The following is a 19630-nucleotide window of genomic DNA, read 5'->3' as shown; positions in this document are numbered from 1 at the left end:
TCACGCACCCAGGTGTAGCGAGTTCTGGGTTTCCGAGTTTGGTGTTTGCTAGGGGTTGACCTGCCTCTTTCCTGTTCCGGCTCGGTCGGACCAGTCCGACAAGGATTGTTCATTTGAAGAAGAGAATCCGGTACCGGATGTTAGTTCTCCTTCAGCTAATGAAAATGAGTGTAAGCGGATGGTAGACTTCATCCTCACTTATCCTCAATCCAAGGTTCTGGAGGAGCCTACACTACCGAATCAAACGATGTTCAAGTTGCTATATGCGACAGAACTGGTAGTTGCTCAATCATCAAAGAATCTGGTCTGCTTTGGCCGTGTCGGGCAGGCATTGAGGGAGGCAGACGTAGGTTAGTGGCTTTGATAGGGTCGAGTAAGCAGGATTCAACCTTGCTTCCTATTCAGGAGGGGTTTTAACATGGTAGCGGATAACCCTTCTGCGGGTGTCAGGGTTCCTCTCAACGTATCTGTTGAGGCTCTTCTCTCTTGGGTTCCTTCGTCAATTATTTGGTCTCAGTTTCATCTAGGGAGGCTTGTATCTTGGAGGACACCTTTTACAGCCATTCGGAGGCCTTATCCCACTCTATGTGGATGTGTCTGGGTTGATAGAGTTTTCTCAAACAAGATGGATATACTCCCTCCGGTCCGGTATTGCCTGATACCTCATCACTTCGGTGTCAATGGGGCTGGCATACCAGGTTAACATTTTGCCTAACTGTACAACGTTCTTTGGCAGAAGAGGAGGGACTTGTTTTAAAGCTTCTGCCTCACTATCCGGACATTCGGAGAGGATTTTGTTGAGGGCGCCTTTTGCGCTCTGCAACAGTCTTTTAGGGAGAGGATATCTCCTCCATGGTCAATTTCGTGTAGCTGTCGTGACATCCGGAAGGTCTATAGTCTCCTCTCTTCCGGACGTTCATCTGTACTCAGATGCCTCATATCAAGGTTGGGGAGCAACCTTGGAGGAACCCAGGCTTCGGGCCCCTGGAGGGATCAGGAACGAGAGGAGTCATAACCTTCGGGAACCTCAGGGCTGTAAAGGAAGCCCTCAGGTGTTTTCAGTCCTAGTGCGCAACACAGTAGTGGGTCTGCTTTGCGACATCGTAACTGACGTGTTGTATCTGAGAACTCGGGGGGAACAAGATCATTAGAACTTAGAGGTGTATGCTTTCCGCCATTCGGTCTCATTCATCAGGTAATCAGGAATTGCAGGAGTGTCAACATGTCTATGACTCTAGCTCCTTGCTGGCCCTAATGCCCTTGGTTTCTGGAATTCCTAGTGCTCCTTACGGAAGTTCCGATTTTCCTCCTCATGCAGAAGATCTTTTAGACAACTGCATTTTCACCATTATCATCCAAACTCTTGCGTGATGAACCTAGTTGCAGGCGAATGCCGAGCGAACGGCTGGACAGTCCAGACACTCTAAAGCTATGTCTAGACAGTGTTTCTTTTAGCTTGAGAAAGTCAACCCGTAAGCTTTACCAGATCAGCTTGACATGAGGAAGTCTGTGTCGTAAGGAAGGTCATTCCATCTTTAGGCCTGCCATAACCAAAATAGCTGATTTTCTCTTATTCCTTTGGAAAATCAAGATTCTTCCATTTTCGGCTATTGCTGGCTACCGCTCAGCACTTAGTAGTACATTTTTCCATCTTCCCGAAAATTTCTAGTAGTAAGATCTTTGATTTATTACGTTCCTTTAAGTTTAATGTCCAGTCTTGCCGACTCGGCCTCCTTCATGAGATTTATCTGAAGTTCTAATGTTACGATAACTGATTAGGTGTTGTTTTTCTTTCGGCTTTAGCTGCAGATAAAAATGTGGGCGAGCTTGAGGAAATTTTCTAGGCTGGTTTCCTAGGTGGGAAATGATAAGTATTTCTCTTCTGGAATTCGTGGCGAAGACAGAGTCGGAGGCTAAAACTCTGCTTCGTTCGTTTAAGGTTCGTTATCTGCAAGTGTTCGGTTCCGGCATCAAGCAGGGATGTCTTTATGTCCAATGTGAATATTAAAGCCTATTTATCAAAGGTTGAGAAACCCCATCTGCTTCTGTGTACACTTCTTGTCTCACCGTGGAATCCTTCCCGTCCGCTATCAAGGATGCGATTAGTTACTTTCGGAGAGAGGATTCTTGGTTCCTGGTTCGTAAGCTGTCACTCCACAAACACAGTTGCGGGCACACTTCACTATTCTCGTGTGGTGCGAGCTTTATGCCCTTGAACACAATTTAATTGGATGTTACATTATATTTAGCATTTAACAGTTTTTTTCATTACTGCACAGTATTCAGAGTGTGTCCACTTCATCTTCCTTTCTAAGGAATGGTTCAGAGTCTTCTATTCTGTAGCAGTTTACTTGCGAGTCCGTCTTGTGTTTTCTTCCTTTACTTGAGACATTCAATTCGCCCCACCGCGTATAATGGCAATTCTCCTATCTAGGGTGTGTTCAGTTAGCTGAGGTGGTATTCTCTTAGTGCGAATTCTCGGAAGGTTATTCTCTTAGTCCACGTTTAACGGCGAAGTCTATTATCTAGAGTGCGCTCATTTAGCTAAGGTAGTATTCACGTAGTGCGGTGGGTATTAGGTTGACCAGATAGAGGAATTCCTTTTAGGCTTTAGAATCTTAAGCAACAGTGATAATATAATCACATGAACTTAAGTTTAGTACATTTCAAGTATCCTAGTCTTTGATAGTTTCCCTACGAGAGTCCAAAGAGGTGCTCTCGTGGGCTAGCCTAGGCTGTTTCGTCGGCGCTGGGATACTTCTTCGCTTGTCAGCCTTTGCCGCAACCTGCAGGGCGGAGGGTCATCGGCTCTGCACACTACCTCATTCTCTCCTTACTGGGTAGGCTCTGAATAGCCACTTGGGAGATTCATCGTTCTCCTTCTTACATGAAAGTTATTCTCTTAGTCCATGTGTAGTGGCTAACCCTTTTATCGTGGGTGCGTTCATTTAGCTAAGGGGGTACTCTCTTAATGCGGAGGTTCTTAGAGGTGGCCACTTGGGGGTAGGTGTCGGTTTTCACGACTTTCTACCTCAGAGACATTCAGTTTTCTTCGAAGAAGAGTTACTCGCTTGGTCCCTTTGTGATGACCAACTCGATCTTATAATTATGTAGTAATGTCAAGGGTGGGAGGAACTCTAGGTAATGAATGTAGTCTGAGGAACTTTGGATTCTCTGTTAGTCGGGGTTCATGGTGAGAGTATTAAGCTTGATGTTAGTACTGTGAAGTTAGGCAGATCCAGTGGACAGGTTTGGTTTCTTCAACCTCTTCTGCGCAGACATCGGCGGCAACGGGCGGCAAAGAGGTCGAAGAACCTGCACACTCAACTTCTCCATACATGAGAGGCTACAATAGCCACATGGGAGGTTCTTCGTACCCCTCTATACATGAGAATGCTTTGATTAGCCACATACGAGGTTCATCGTACCCCTCCATACAGGAGAGTGCTTTGATTAGCCACATGGGAGGCTCGTCATTCTCCACTAATCATGGGAGGCTGTGATTACACACATGGTAGGTTGGCTTTTTATTTTGCTACTCTCTATCCATGAGGAGGTTTGAATACCTAGACATGAGACTGACATTGGGGGTACTCTCTCTACAGACATTCTTACCTGCCGAGTGGGATAACCAGGTGAGGATACATTCATTTATACAGAGTAGGCAAATAATGAGTTACCTGCTTTCCCTGTTGGCAGGTTGGGCTGAATTAGATTGATCCCATCTCCTTAAAATTTTGTTAATCGGGCTAATTCAGGTGTTCAGGGAGTGTATTGTAATATGAAGTTTTCATAATAAAACTAATATTGTAATACTTACCTGAACACCTGAATGATTCCCACCCTCCTCCCCACTTCAATTTGAATAGTGGATAACGCAATTGGGGATCTCGGCCTCACTTGGCCGGGACTTGCAGCAGTGTTGCCAACGGTACTTCAGGTAATTCATTTGACAAGTTTTTCCTGTAAGCGTTGTTAATGCTTACAGTTAATTACCCACTTAGTGGGTAAAAGCTATGGGGATGTAGTTCTGGCTGGTAGGTGACCAGGGCTAATTCAGGTGTTCAGGTAAGTATTACAATATTAGTTTTAGTATGAAAACTTCATATTTCCATTAAAGAATATGTACAATTTAGTACTGATATATGAGAGAGAGAGAGAGAGATGAGATTACATCGTCACAAAAATTTTTTGCTACTGGGACCTGGAGGTTTTGAGTTGCCTATGTATGAAATTCGGATTTTAAATATTTTTATGGTGATTAGATCAATACAGTATACAGGCAGTCCCTGGTTTACAACGTGGGTTCCGTTTTTATGCTGCGTCGTAAACCAAAAAATTGTCGAAAATTGTCAAAAATCTTAAGAAAACCTTACTTTTAATGCTTTTGTGCATTGAAAACGATGTAAACTGCATTTTTATTGAGTTTTTCATCAAAAAAGCCTCCAAATTTTGATGATTTTGATTATTCTGCTGTTTTGGAGCCATATTTCTTCTGTCGGATTGGTGTACGACTCATCGTAACCCCGGAACATGCGTCGTAAACCGGGAAATAATTTCTGATGAATATATTTGAAAAGCATCGGAACGTCGTAAGCTGGACCTGTCACAAACCGGGGACTGCCTGTAAATGGATTTTCATGACTAAATGCACTTTTTGTGATAAAACTTAAAATACTCAGGTAGTGCTCAAGTTATGATAATTCTCCTTACGATAATTCGATTTTGCAATGGGGTAAGCAATTAATACCGATACAACAATATTTATAAAATCTTTTTAAATTTCACGCGGGCACAGGCAGCAGCACACAATCAAGCAGCGAGAGAGACCAAATTACAATAGACCAACTTCTTTTCCTACATCTCTTTATCCCATCTTCTAGTTAAAAAAGTAAAAGAGAATGATAAAAGCATTGTTTTGATAGCGTAGTTGCTGTTTCGTCCTCAAGGAGTTACCCCCCATGGTGTGCTAGCGCTTCATGGTTAAGTTAAGTATAGCTTAGTTTTACCAGACCACAGACCACTGAACTGATTAACAGCTCTCCTAGGGCTGGCCCGAAGGATTAGGCTTGTTTTTACATGGCTAAGAACCAATTGGTTACTTAGCAACGGGACCTACAGCTTATTGTGGAATCCGAACCACATTATAGCGAGAAATGAATTTCTATCACCAGAAATAAATTCCTCTAATTTTTCAACCCTGGTCTTGTAGCCGGGTAATGTCGTAATGAAAACACTATGACACGTGATAGAGTATAATGGACTCAAAGATAAGAGGGCATTTTCCCTTATTTTCAGCGAAGCTGAACCCAATTTTTCCTACGTCAAAAAATGCAAGAAGTGACTATTGCACATGCGCTTCTGCCATTTTGTTCACAACCAGAGTAGGCAAGAGACTTACAGACCAGCTCCATTACCCTCTGTTAGTGCAAACTACGTGCACCACGCTTCAGTGCTCCTTACTGCTTTCACCAATAAGAAGCATAGAAACATCCAAACTCAAAAGTTATATGCTTATTTTTAAGCTCCAGTTGAAAATTGTTAGTTTAAACTGTGGAACAAATGTTTTTTGTGTACGGAATCTGGAAACCAGACTTTGTTTTCAGAGCACATGGTCGGTGCTCTGTCATGATCTCTATTTGCGAAAGCCCCAAAAATTTGAAATTTTGATAATTCAATTTGAAAAGAAATGTTCCACAATTTATTATTAATTTAGATAATCCTTTCAGATAACGATGTCCACAATAGCCTAGGCAGTAGCCTACATGAGACAGTAGCCTAACAAATTCAGTGTGAATAGTGTAATTATAGTAGATGTTGTCCGTAGCCTATATCCTAGGATTACATATCCTAAAGGTGATTTAAATGACCTGGATTAGGTAGTAACCCAATTCAAGGTAAATAAGAATCTTATAAAACATATTTTTTTATGGTCCTAGGCAGCACCCTAGCTTACGCCAAGGATCCTAGAAATCGATAAACAAGAAACTAAAATCTTCCCTCCATACAGTCTCTATACTTAAGTATGATCTAAAATAATCCAGGACTAGGCAGTAGCTTCCCTTTAATTGGACAATCATTTCCTTGACGGTAATCTAGAATTAGATGAAAATAGTAACCTGTGCCAGATGAGATGGTAGCCTAACCTCAAGGCTACATACTTGCCCTTCACAATTTGCTTGGTTGCCAGATATGTGCGAAATTTGCAGTGTGCTCTTGGCGGCAAGTTTTAAGTATGAGACGGCTCATTTCAAGCTGTCACGATGGGTCCTGGGGTTCAGCAGGGGAGGGGAAGGGGAGATTATATCTTTCCTTCAGAACTCCTGGCAGCACATATTTAACCCCTTCTCAGATCTATATTTGGGCCAAAACCCAGTAACATCAGTCCCCAATACCTCCTAGGTTAAGCCTGCGGAGGAAATTGAGGAAGTTCCTCTTAGAGGTGATTATCATACAGATGAAGTTGATATTGCTACCGAAATGACCTTTCTGAACCCAGAAGGTCCAGGGACACTACCTTCAGCTAACCGTGGGAGAAACTTTCCGTAAGGAATTCAATCTCCCATGCAACTCTCAGATGCTGATCAGGATCCTTCCTTCAAAAGGGATACAAGGATTCAATTAACCCCAATTGAAATGATTACTTTTTCAGAGGGGTATAGTAACTCACCCAGGACCTCTGTCCCCTGGGCAACAGGCAGTCACAGTTCCACTGTGGATACTCAGTCAGATTATGCAAGCGCCCCCATAGGAGATACACAGTTTGCAGCATTTGATCAGTTTCGTAAGGAAATTATGAGTAATATCGAAGATGCCCTTGCCACAGAACGGCAATATATAATGGACATATTGCACGATTCCGAACAGGAAATTAAAGAAATCAAGTCAGTGATGTATACTACAAAGTGTAAAAGTACTGCGTCCTGCAGTCAAAAAGGGAGAGTAGAAACAAACTCACACCAAACAAGATCCAAAGTTAGAATTCCAACTGGAGCCAACAAAACAACCAGTTCAGATTATAAAACTTCAGGTCAGAACATAACAGGGGCTCCAACATTCTCCCCTGATGATACTGATAATCCTTGGTGAGGCACTTCGCTGTGTATTTTCTCTCCTGATGGTAAGTATCTAATTAATGAGATAAAAACCATGATTGAAGTTGTACATGTGGAGTTTAGAGACAGGGCAGCATTCCTTAGTACAGAATGGCGCTTGATACCACCTTTGCCAGACGAGGAGAAACCTCAAAAGGAAACAGTTCTCTTATGTGGGAATACAGCATTTTAAAAGCTATAAATGACGCCCTTTACCAGGTCAACGGTAAGTGGGTCTGTACTCCCACTATGAATAAAACCCAAATTGCTCACCAAGTACCTCCTGCCTTCTGTCCCTTCACCTTTAAAATAATTAACCATATGAAGGCAAACTTTCAGAATTATGTAGTAACTAGAAAACGGGAGTCAATGGCAGAACTAAAACCATTCGCCATAGTCCTCTCGGTTTCGAAAAATTCCACCAAGCAGTGGGCAACACTTCAACTCCCTTTTGAATGGAAAAAGCTCCCCTTAGATGTTGCTACTCAGCAATTTGGGACCCCTATGAGAAGAAACTCGGATGAGATAGCTTCGTCAGAATTCCGTGCTAGGACTCTTCTCCTTACTACCTTAACCTCTTCCACCTTGCTAGAAGTTGCCACCAAAAGGCTTCCAGAGGATTCCAGGACACTTTTTGCTGTTGTGGCTAAAAGTCTTATGAGGACCCTATGGGAAGCACTCTATGACTTTTTAGAATGGCGCTTAAAAGAGCGATTGGAAACACTGGAAGGCTCCAACAAGTCATTTCCTAATGTAACTGCTTTATTACAGTCTAACCTCTTCTGTAGGGACCTGTTTGAGGATTCTGTGGTAACCCAAGTCAATGAGCAAGCACAACAACAAAATTGTCCAGTGTACATATTTCTGGGAAAAGGAGAATCCAGGAAACACCAAAACTGAAATTTCCCTTTACCCAGTTCAAAAAAGGCTCACTTTGATCAAATATCATATAAGCCTGCAGTCACCTCCAAAACTTTTCCTCATAAACAGGTAGGTAGTTAGAAGGAACAACCCCCTTCAAAAGGACAGCAACAGCCACATCAGCAAGGACATCCTTTTCATAAGGTCCAAAAACCATCTTACAAAGGAAAAGGAAAAGCAACGCCTGGAATGCCTATTATTATGATCTCGCTTCTTGAGATCGACAGGTTCTTTACAGAAAGCAAGCAATTGGGCTGTAATGACTGACGAGAGGTGACAAACAAAGGAGGGAGGAGCAGAACAAATACAAGAAAAGGTTACCTTAAAATTAATTTATTTACAAAGTTATATACAGTACATGTTTACAGATGAGTCAGTTGGTTCAATTTAGAGTAAACAATTAAATGGACATTATTACAAGTGAATTGAACTTTTAACAGCAGCAGCAATAATCAAATTACTTTAAAAGAACAAAAATCAAATAAACATCCTGAGTAACCATTAACAGTACAAGCGTTACACGTAAGGGAGTCTACAAAAATAATTCAAAACATTAAATCTGAAAGCAGCAAGTCCAAATAAATCACATGAATAACAACACTAATGAGGAAAGCTTAAACACACAAAATAGAATGGGGTCAGTAAAAATATGCATGTAAAAATTTTACACAAGCAAAATAATGAACCATTCAAAAATATAAACAATACCCAGGCAGCAGAACTAATTACATAAACTGGCAGCTCAAAGGAACACTGCAGGACACCTCCGACAGAGTTGAAACGACAACCATCTTGTCCTCAAGCACAGTGCTGACGTCCTCCTCCAGTACCGACGACCACGACGCGGCAGCCATCTCGTCCTCCAAGAAACGTACTGACGTCCTCCTCCAATTACGACGACATGGCAACCATCTCGTCCTCAAGAAACTCTCCGCTGCTCTGCTGCCAGGACCTGACTCGCAGGTACGAATACCTGCTGCTGCTACCCCAACTGACTCGCTGCTGCCCTGGACCATCAGTCGTTCTGCCCTCCGGAACCTGGCTCGTTGCTGCTACGAACCTGACTCATTGCTGCTACGAACCTGACTTGTTGCTGTTACGAACCTGACTTGTTGCTGTTACGACTGACGTCTGACGCCATTCAACAGACGTCAGCTTGCCAGTAAGAAAAACAAACAAAAACAAAGGAGGCAACAACCCACTATGGGAACAATCGGCAAACGATTGTTCCTAACACCTATCAAAGGAAAAGGTAGAGGAAGAGGGGGATATCAATAGGAATTGTTTGGTAGGAGCTCAACTCCAAAGACACCACAAGGAATGGAAGTCTTCTCCTTGGGGACACAGCATTGTTCTCAACGGGCTGGAGTGGAAATGGTCTCATCCTCCCCTGCCTCTAAAGGGGTTCTTTCAAGCATCAAGCCCCTCTCTGGAAGATTACATGCAGAAGGCCCTATTAAAAGGTGCCATAGAGAAACATGCGTATATTTACCACCAAGCACATCTCTTCAGTGTTCCCAAAAAGGATTCCTCCGAACAAAGAGTGATCCTCGACTTATCAACATTGAACAAGTACTTTGTTTGCCAAAAGTTTTGGATGACTACCATTGCCCAAGTATGTTCAGTCATTCCAAAAAGAAATTAGACAGTTTCTATAGATCTGAAAGATGCATACTGGCACGTCCCTATTGCCGCTCCCTTTTGCTCCTTCCTAGGGTTCCGGATAGGGAAAGAGACATACAGGTTCATTTCTATAGATCTGAAAGACACATACTGGCATGTCCTTATTGTCGCTCCCTTTTGCTCCTTCCTTCTTTTGGACTAAACATTGCCCCAAGAATTTTTACAAAATTAGCAATGGTAGATGTCCAGGAACTCAGGAAAGAAAGAATACAACTAATAGCTTACCTAGATGGTTGGTTAATCTGGGGGGCCACAAGAAAAGAATGCTTGAAAAACCTAAGAGTAGTGGTCAACAAACTCCAGTCAAAAGGTTTTATAATAAATTGGAAAAAATCCCGCCTCATACCCAGCAGATGCTTTCAGTGGCTGGGACTGTGTTGGGATGCTCTTCAGGGCCTGTTGTCTCTCCCCATCAAAACTCAGAACAGAATAAGGAAAAACCTCTAAAGGTTCCTAGAGCAACCCAGAGTTTCCAGACCGCAATTTGTACACATGATGGGTCTACTGCAGTTTACATCAGTAATAGATCCAATATTCAGATTGCAGTTGAAAAAGCGAACAAATTTTGGCTATTGCATGCAAGAAAAAAGATGCGAGACTGATCTCAGCAAAAGAATAAAAAAATCTGGGAGATACTTCAGCTTTGGGCCCGGAAGGAATCTCTGGCGAAACAGGTCACACTGACTCCTCCATCTGTAAGAGTGACAGTACACACAGATGCCTCGTTGACAGGTTGGGGAGGACACTGGGAGGATCATCAGGTGGCAGGGAGGTGGTCAGCCACTCTGTCTTTTTGTCTCTCAAAACACTCAAACCTTCAGAAGATACACATATTCTGTTGGTTCTAGACAACACAACTGCAATGTCCTGCATCAAGATTGGGATCACATTCACCTCCTCTCAACATGGTAATGCTAGCCATCCTTTGGATGGCACAAGTAAAGAAGTGGCACATGTCTGCAATTCACCTCACAGGGTCTCTCAACGTAACAGCAGATTCTGTATCAAGGAAAATGACAGCCTCAACAGAGTGGATGTTGGACAACCACTCTTTTCAAACAACAGCCAACATGCTTCCACAACCGAAAGTGGACCTTTTCGCCACATATGAGAATCACAAACTCCCAGTATATGTATCTCCCAACTTGGACAATCAAGCAATAGCAAGAGACGCCTTCCTGCAAGACTGGAACAAGTGGAGGACGATATATCTTTTTCTTCCATTGTCCCAGATTTCGAAGGTTTTGAGCAAACTCCTAACCTTCAAAGAAACAGCTTACTTAATAGCTCCAAGTTGGCCAGACAGGCATTGGTTCCTATCACTTCAACAGCTGCTGAAAAGATCAATTCCACTGTCATCCGCTGTTCTGTCCCAGAGAGCAGGAGGGAAAATCGTTTACTCCTCCTCCTTTCTGAGCCAAGACCTTCACGTATGTATTTTTTTAAACATCATCTACCGTGAAAACTACTCACTCAACATTGCTAGGTACCTAGTGCAAAAATTACGGACGTCACCTATACGACAATACCAGTCCGTATGTAAGATATGGTAGATTATATCCATGCTGAGAGCCCAGTTGAAATTTCTATAGAAACACTTTTAAATTTTCTGATATATCTTTTTGAAGACAAACGCCTTGCAGTTACAACAATCATGGCATACAAGGCAGCATTAACAGAACCCTTGCTTTATGGATTTGGGATTGACACCAGCATAGAAGTTGCTACTTCCCTTCTGTGGTCTTTTGCTCTACAAAGACCTGCTCCCAAAAGACTCCCAAGTACTTGGTCCCTGAACAAGGTACTTGGACTTCTATCTGCCCCTCAGTTCAGCTGACCAAGTACAACCGCAGCTCACAAGCTACAAAAGGCGATATTCCTGATTGCATTAGCATCAGGAGCCAGTATTAGTGAACCAGGCTCTCTTACACGGGGACGATATATCACACAAACTGCTGATAATCAATTATTATTGTCCCCAGGACCGTCATTCCTGGCCAAGAATTAGGATCCTTTAAGAAGGAAATATATTCTAATAAGAAAACTTAATTTAGCAGACAAAACATTATGCCCAGTTCAAGCACTTAAGGTTTAACTAGAGGTCACGGCAAACATCCCAGAAGGCCCGATTTTCCTACACCCTAGCACGAATAAACCACTCTCTCTACAAGGGCTAAGAATAATTTTAGTGCCCCTCATTAAAAGAAGCAAACCCACACTCCTTTCCTAGGTCACGTGACATTAAGAAAGTAAGTACTTCGTTGGCCTTCTTCAGAAATGTCTCTTTTGAAGAAGTCTCCAAAAATACAGGGTGGGCATCAAAGACTGTTCTTAAAACACTACTGCCATGAGCTCAAACAAATTCGTCTGCACTGCATGTCAGTAGGTGTTATGGTTAGTCTTGACCCCATAGGCTCTACAGCAGAAAACTAGGGGTCCTCCTAATGGGTGAGTATGCTGACTATTGCTGGAGAAGATACAAAAAGACTGCCACCACACCCAGCATACTTAGGTAAGTCACTACAGAAATTCACCCTAAAAATGAAAGTTCTTGTTTAGTTTCTCGTTTCTTGTTACCAAAACCCCAAAAGGTTTTTTAGAATAAGGAATGGGGCTTGAAACTTGTGGCTTGACCTCAGTCCATAAATGTTTTTGTTTTTGGTTTTTGGGATTAAAATTTTGAGAGCGTAAGCCTTTTGTCACTTGTCAGTTTCTTTTGTAAAGCTCCTTGAGGACGAAACAGCACTACACTATAAAAAAATAGGTTTTGACGTAGGAAAAAACTATTTTTGGTAGTCGCTTTGAGTCCTGAAAACCCTCCCACTTCCCTGACAAAAGGCATGAGAGTTGGGCAAGGGATCATCCTACATTGACCAGCAGAGAGTAATGGAGCTGGTCTTTTGCCTGCCCTGGTCATAAACAAGATAGCAGACACACATGTGCAGTAGCCATTTCTTGTATTTTTTGACGTAGGAAAAACCGGGCTCAGCTTCACTGAAGATAAGGGAAAATGTGTTCTTATCTTTGAGACCATTATACTATCACGTCATAGTGTTTTCATTACGACACAATACCCGGCTACAAGACCAGGGTAGAAAAATATTTCTTTGATACTAGTCTAGTCACCATTTAGCGCTAGCACACCATGGGGCTAACTTCTTGAGGACTCAACAGCGACTACCAAAAATAGGTTTTTCCTAATCAAAACCTGTTTTAGTAATGTTATACTCTTGCGTAAATGTTTATAGCCATAAACAACCGACCAAGAAACTGTTGTTTTGCTTATCACCGAATCAGATAACAACAGCCCTTTTGCTTTTATTTCAACCATCGTACGGTAATACACAATTACCGTAGTTATAGTACAAATGAAGTTAAGTAGAATAGGACTGATATATTTTTACATTATACCCTTATTGGGTATGGAAAAAAGATTGGCAAGGAAATATATTGCTAAATTTAAGCTGTAAGTTGTAGCTGAAGCTGAGAAAACAATGTTCAAGTTGCTAATGACTATAAATTATCATGCATTGGCAACATGGATAAAACTCGACCATAATTAAAATTGGAGAGAAAGTATTTTAATCAAAACTACTGGGCATGAAAGAACACATTACTGCTATATTTACACCGATAAACGATAAATACGTAAAGCTCGTGTCATGATGAAATAAAGTGAAAATGGCGAATGGAATCTTGATTTTTTTTTACACAAAACAAACACCCCAAACGGCCAATGTCATCTATTAATGAAAAAAATAGCTAAATTAATTTCACAACGAGACGTATTTAAGTTATATTTCGACTTAAAAATACTTCGTAGAGTATAACGAAAAATAACCTTGCCCCATACAAATAAATGTCTTGAGATTCATTTATGCAAACTACATGCAAGAAAAGCTCTGAACTGAGTTAAACACAGTGAAATAAACACTGCATAAACGATTTCCAAACCAAAACATTGATTGCTATGATCACAATTTATAATACAAAAGCAATATAAGAATATATACAATATTATTGGATACAGTGAATTAAGGCATAACATTTTAAAGATGCATATTTGTTATGTTGATGTTTGTATAATACAGTATGTGAATATAGATGACAGTATAATGTAGGCTAGGGTACGGTATATGTATACGATATACCATAGTGTAGGCTAAGCTAATTCTTGTTTGTTATTCAGTTTCCCTTTGTATTGAATTATCATGTCACTGCATGAACCTCCAGAATTAGCTGATATTAATAATTACTATACCGTGTATGTGTACTTTATAGTGTAGGCTAGGCTACCATATATGTACACATGGTACTGAATACCCTAGTGTAGGCTAGGCTATATTCGAGATACGTTTATTCCAACAAACAAGTTTTTTGGAAACCTAACCCCATCGTAAGTAGGATAATATGTGTATAAGCATTTTTAGTATGTTTTTGTGTGTTTGAACTATGAAAATAGGCAATTCTAAGTGTTTTTAGAAGGGTTCTAAGTATTCGCAGGTTCTAGCTATTCGCAGGGGGTGTGGTATCCATCCCCCGCTAATACTGGCGTTTACTGTAACCACAAAATGACATAAACCAAGAACTTACTGTAGTAAATTTTTTTTCTTTATCATAAATGTATTTGTACGTAATTATGAAAATATTAGCATGACATAACAAACCTAGCAGTCTGTGTGGAGGTACATGTCCCGTTGTTCTAAACTATCCACGTATTTTAGATACTCTATACAGTACTAGTACTATCCTAAAATATGTACCTGCACAGTAAATATATTTTCAAAATCATCTTACAACACAGGAAAAGGTCAATATTCGTAAAATATTACAGTATGCACAGAACAGTGTGCAGTTTTGTAGACCAAAGAAAACGTGCGTCTCAATGATAGGGGATACTTAAGAGTAGCAGTAGTTTGAGGTATATTTTTGTTTGAACTGTAAAGTTTAGCGGTGAACTGTTAAAATAGCAGTTATAAGAGTTTTAGGGGTGTATATAGCCTACTTATGAGTAACATTAGTAGGAGAGTACAGTACCATAATGTAAGGTTACTTTGGGTGTTTTGAGATGATGGGTTAGGGTGTGTTTTTGTTTGAAATTATATTAAATTGTTTTAGTATGATAATTTAAGGTATATTTTTGTTTTAACTATCAAATTAAGCAGTGAAATGTTAAAATAGGCAGTTTAAGGGGTACAGGGTATTTGGCAGTTATAAGCATTTTCAGAGGGGATTTTTGCATTTCCGCAGTAGGCTCTGGAACCTATCCCCGTGTAAAAACGGGGGAGCACTGTATATCTATATGCTACATCAAGATGCATAAGTATATATTTAAAATTTTATTCTTTTCAGGGTCAGATAGCAGTATCAGGAAGCCTTTCTGTGCTGTTGGATTCCATGCTGTGTGTTTTGGGCCCTCTTACTTGTCTCACTGCCCAAGTGGAACAGATGCGAGGTGCAGTACCAGATGCAACATTAATGAACATCCTTGATAATATTGCTTACATAATGCCTGGCATTGTATAGATTAAGTTTTCTTAATTTTAATGTGAACTATATCATCATTGCACTATATAGAGATAAGTACTGTACAGTATACCTTATTGATTTCTTTACATTAAATCATTTGAGTTGACAAAGTAAAAGTTGTCTTTTGGAAGGATCTGAATAAGTTTCTGTATATTATTTGTCATGTTTAGTTGGAATTATTTTGATATTACCTACTTGTTTATGAGACTTTATTGCTTTTGTATAACCTCAACTTTTTCAGTAAATTTAGGTGTTGAAACTTAATACAAATGTAAGATAGCTAAAAATTTTGCCTGTCAAGTAAAATATAATGCAGGTTTTTTCAATTTTTAAGTCCTCACATACACATAAGTTACATTCTACAAAAATGTGTGCACAGTTTTACTAATAATCTGATATTCCACATTCATGGTACTTACCTAAAGGATTAGATAAAAAAAAAAAAAGGTTTACCATTACAGCCATGGATTACCCAAGTCAACACAGAAAATATAAAGTCAGAAGAAAAAAAGATGAATTTTGTAAACTGAATGAGATGGAAAGAGAAAATATGTAATGCAAGTTATTGTGACTGTGCCATAGCATACTTTAATTCTGAAAATAAAGATTTATAAGTTATGAAAACACCGCAGTCATACATAGGACTTGGAATATTTTCTTACTGATTTTGCGCAGTCATACATAGAACTTGGAATATTTTCTTACTGATTTCAAAATTTTTGCTAAAAAATTTGAAAAATAATCCTTTCTCAGATAATAGCTTTAAACACCAGTTAGGGAAAGCTAAGAAAATGGCATCTTAGGTATGGTCTGAAGCTTTATGATGGAAATGTGAACTAATGAATTTCATTTATTTGAGATTTCAAAGATATCAGCAGAAACCAAATCCAAAAATATTAGGGAATCAAGAACATCATAAAGCCAAATGTTATGGATGCTCTATTTCCAGTGCTGGTGAATGTGACCAATATATTTCATTCACGAATTATATTCAGAATTACCAAAAAATCAGTATAATGTTACGCTATACAATAATCCCTCAATTATCTGGATTGCCACTATCCGAAACTTGACATTATCCGACACACCTGGACCGGGGATCAAGGCCCCAACGATATATGATACATAAAAATTTTTAATAATTTGAAAAAACCACCCTCCGATGGTTGGAAATACTTCATGGCCTCAAGAAAATGTTGGTAACACTGCCTACATTCAGACTGTCTGGAATAGGGTTTGGGGAGAAGCCTCGAGAAGTTTCCATGGTGTGGGGGGTTGGTCAGATGGCTTGCTACCATCGGAGAGGAGGGGCAATAAGGCTGTGTAGAGGAATGCTCAGAAAAGGGGGAGTTGGGGAGCAGTTTCTATTGCTGGGAGAGAGTGGGGATGCAGTGTTGGATGGGTGAAGATGGCTAGGTAGACCAGACTTGATAGAGCTTGTTTGCTTTCATGTTTTTATGTTTATGATACAGTAATTCACGTTTTATTACTGGATTTGTACAGTCCTGAGATACGGTAGAGAGAGAGAGAGAAAGAGAAACAATAACTCAGGTATGTTTGCATTGAAGTAAAGGAAAAGTACAGTAGCACAGACATATGTCTGCTCTGCCAAGTTAGTCCCCACACAATTACACATCTCTTAGTAGATTGCCCTAACTTGGCAGCCCTTAGACAACAACACAACATCCACACTACCACACAGTTATGGTCAGATCCAGTAAGCGTGGTGTCCTTCTTGCGCGGTGCAGGCTTCCTGGCATAACAGAGTCTGGGGAACCACAACAACAACAACAACAGTAGCACACACTCCTTCACTTTTTATTTATATTGTATGTTACAGTTTCTCATTTATATTTTTACTGTATTTTCTCATTTTTTTCCTTGTAATCCAAAAGAAAAGTGCAATCGTGTGCATAGGGTACGAGAGAAAGAGAACAATAACCAAGGTATGTTTACATCGAAATCTAAGTACAGTAACACACACATGCTTTCACTTCTTATTTATATTTTCTGCTACAGTATTCTCATTTATATTTTTATTGCATTTTCTCATTATTTATTTTTCAAACCAAAAGATAATGCAATTGTGTGCATAGGCTAGAAGAGAGAGATGTAGGGGCTTTTTATGGTACACAATTGGGGCAGTATGATGGGAAAAGATTTGGAGGTTGTTAAATTAAACTCAACTTTCCATAACCTAATTTATTACCTTAATCTACAGAACGGAAACTTAACCTAACCTTATCCTACCTAGTCTTAATAGTATAGTTTTCCCTGCCCTTCTATCAAAAGAACCTTAACCTAATTAATTACCTTAACCTACAGAACTGTAACTTAAACTATTTCAGTCTTAATATTACCACGACCACCTAAAAGAACCCTAACCTAATTCAAGAACCCTAATCTTCTCATCAACCTTAATTCACAATCCTCCCACAACTATCACTAAAACCCCAACACTTCAGGTTTCCCCCAACTATGGTCTGTGAGACTTCTTCAGATTGGAAGTCAGATTTGCTCAGAAGTCAGCTGGCTCAATATTCACCAATATCTTTTTTCCTATTGGAGAGATGAGCACCTAGTTTTGTTCCTTTAAAACTGCTGTCGAATTTTATTTGTGATCTAGTGTCATATATGGAGGAACAGGAAGAAGAGCAGAATGACCAGTGTTTTTGTTTCTTTTGTGCAATCTGGCATCTTCACGTTCTTTATGTTCCTTATCACTTCTCTGCCTTGTCCCTTCCTCTGTTTTCAACAACTCTTCTACAGTAATTGTCCTCTCATAATTTTCTAATCCTTTGTCCTCTGAAGTAAATCTGTGAGGGGGTGCAAAAGAGAGAGCAGGTAGACATTGACTGCTAGTTTATTAAGGGAGCAGGCCGCTTATGAAGTGGCGTGTGGATGTCAGTGCAAAGACATACAAGGTCATACAGGTGACCTGGGGTCAATTGTTCTCAATGTGAAACAGGACATGTAAATACAGATAACGTGACAAATAAAATTAACAGATTTAGACACAACAATGCTCTGACGCATGTACAATACAAAAGGGCACAAATGAGTAAGTAATAAATGCATATTTACACAAATAAAACATGGCTAGGTATTGCGACCTAGGGTCAGGAGAAAAGGCACCGTAGAAAACAGGAGGTTCACTAAAGAAAACCTGTGGAGCGGGGACTTTACAATACTTCTCCCCCCCCCAAAATGTAGGTAACGTCTGATTAAAGCAGGTATCTGCTGGGCCGTTGGAGAGGGCCACGGCTCCGCGATGTCAGCTAGGGGGTGCGTTGCGTGCGGGAGCCGTTGGCTGCAGCGCTGCCTGAGTCTAGGGCCTTACGGGGGCGGCCACGCGACTTTCTTGTGGGCTGCAGGGGCGACATCTCCTGTGGAGGACCTTGAGGGGTGTCGCCGACGTCCTCCTCCAACAGTGCAGGCTTGAGGCAGTCTATCGACACCCAGTCGTTCTTCCCGTGGATGGCCAGCCGGAGTGCCTTTTTGTTTCTCTCCAGCACGAGGAAGGGCTCCCTGTAGGACCTGGTTAAGGGTGGGCGGACGGCGTCGTTCCTGACGAAGACGTGGGTGGTGGAGGACTGACCGGGAGGCGTGGAGGGGGTCGTCCTGTCGGTGTACGTCCGCTGGCAGGGGGTGAACTCTCTGACCGTGTCTCGGAGCCTCTGGGTTGTCAGGTTGTGGCGATCTCCCATGACGAGTTCGCCCGGGACTATGAGAGATTCCCCATAGACTTTTTCTGCTGCGGACGGGTTGCTGTTGGCTCTGGGGGTGGTCCTCAGCCCGAAGAGGACCCAGGACAGCTGGTACTTCCAATTCTCGGTGGTGCAGCAGGCCACGAGGGGACCTGTGAAATCTTTCCACCATTCCGTTGGCTGCGGGGTTGTAGGCGGCGATGTGGTGAGTGGTCCTCAGCAGGCGTGCCAGGGTGGTCCCCAGCTTGGACAGGAAGGCTGGGCCCCTGTCTGTTGTTATATGGTCTGGGACACCGGCTGATCCAGCTGGAGAGGAGGGCCTCGGCGCATGCACTGACGGTGGCTTCTTCCATGGGCGTCTCTTCGGGCCACCTGGTGGAGTGGTCGACGACCGCCAGAAGATACCTGGCCCCGCCTGATGGGGGAAGGGGACCTACCACATCGACATGGATGTGTCCGAAACGCCTTCCTGGCTGGGGGAAGTCGCTCACCCCCGACTCGGTGTGGTGCCCTACTTTGCTGGTCTGGCACCGGATGCACTGCCTCGCCCAGGTTGTCGTGTCCTTCCATATGCTGTGCCAGATGAACTTCTCTGCCAGCAGCTTGGCTGTCGTCCTGCCAGAGGGGTGGGACAGCCCATGGATGATGTCGAAAACTAGACGGCGGCGGGAGGCGGGTACCAGCGGCGGGGTGGCC

At 41.6% G+C, this 19630-nt stretch overlaps 2 protein-coding genes across 3 annotated transcripts in view; one reads left to right on the top strand and one right to left on the bottom strand.

Annotated features, from left to right (window-relative positions):
• The window catches only part of LOC136831347 (HMG box-containing protein 4-like), a 354987-nt gene extending 339440 nt beyond the window's left edge, over window positions 1-15547 (top strand). For both annotated transcript variants that reach the window (XM_067091655.1, XM_067091654.1), the window contains exon 6: window positions 15051-15547. In XM_067091655.1, the coding sequence (XP_066947756.1) occupies window positions 15051-15224 (174 nt within the window). In that variant the 3' untranslated portion in view covers window positions 15225-15547. The remainder of the gene's footprint in view (window positions 1-15050) is intronic.
• A 2958-nt stretch (window positions 15548-18505) lies between these two features.
• LOC136831035 (uncharacterized) lies at window positions 18506-19287 on the bottom strand. Its single transcript, XM_067090980.1, has 2 exons — window positions 19273-19287; window positions 18506-19114 (listed from the first exon to the last, which is right to left on the bottom strand). The coding sequence occupies exons 1-2, from the start codon at window positions 19285-19287 to the stop codon at window positions 18506-18508; spliced, it is 624 nt and encodes a 207-aa protein (XP_066947081.1).
• Between the last annotated feature and the right edge of the window lie 343 nt (window positions 19288-19630).

The sequence above is a fragment of the Macrobrachium rosenbergii genome, chromosome 48 (genome assembly GCF_040412425.1).
Source record: "Macrobrachium rosenbergii isolate ZJJX-2024 chromosome 48, ASM4041242v1, whole genome shotgun sequence".
NCBI lineage: Eukaryota > Metazoa > Arthropoda > Malacostraca > Decapoda > Palaemonidae > Macrobrachium > Macrobrachium rosenbergii.
This window is presented reverse-complemented; position numbering and strand designations above follow the sequence as displayed.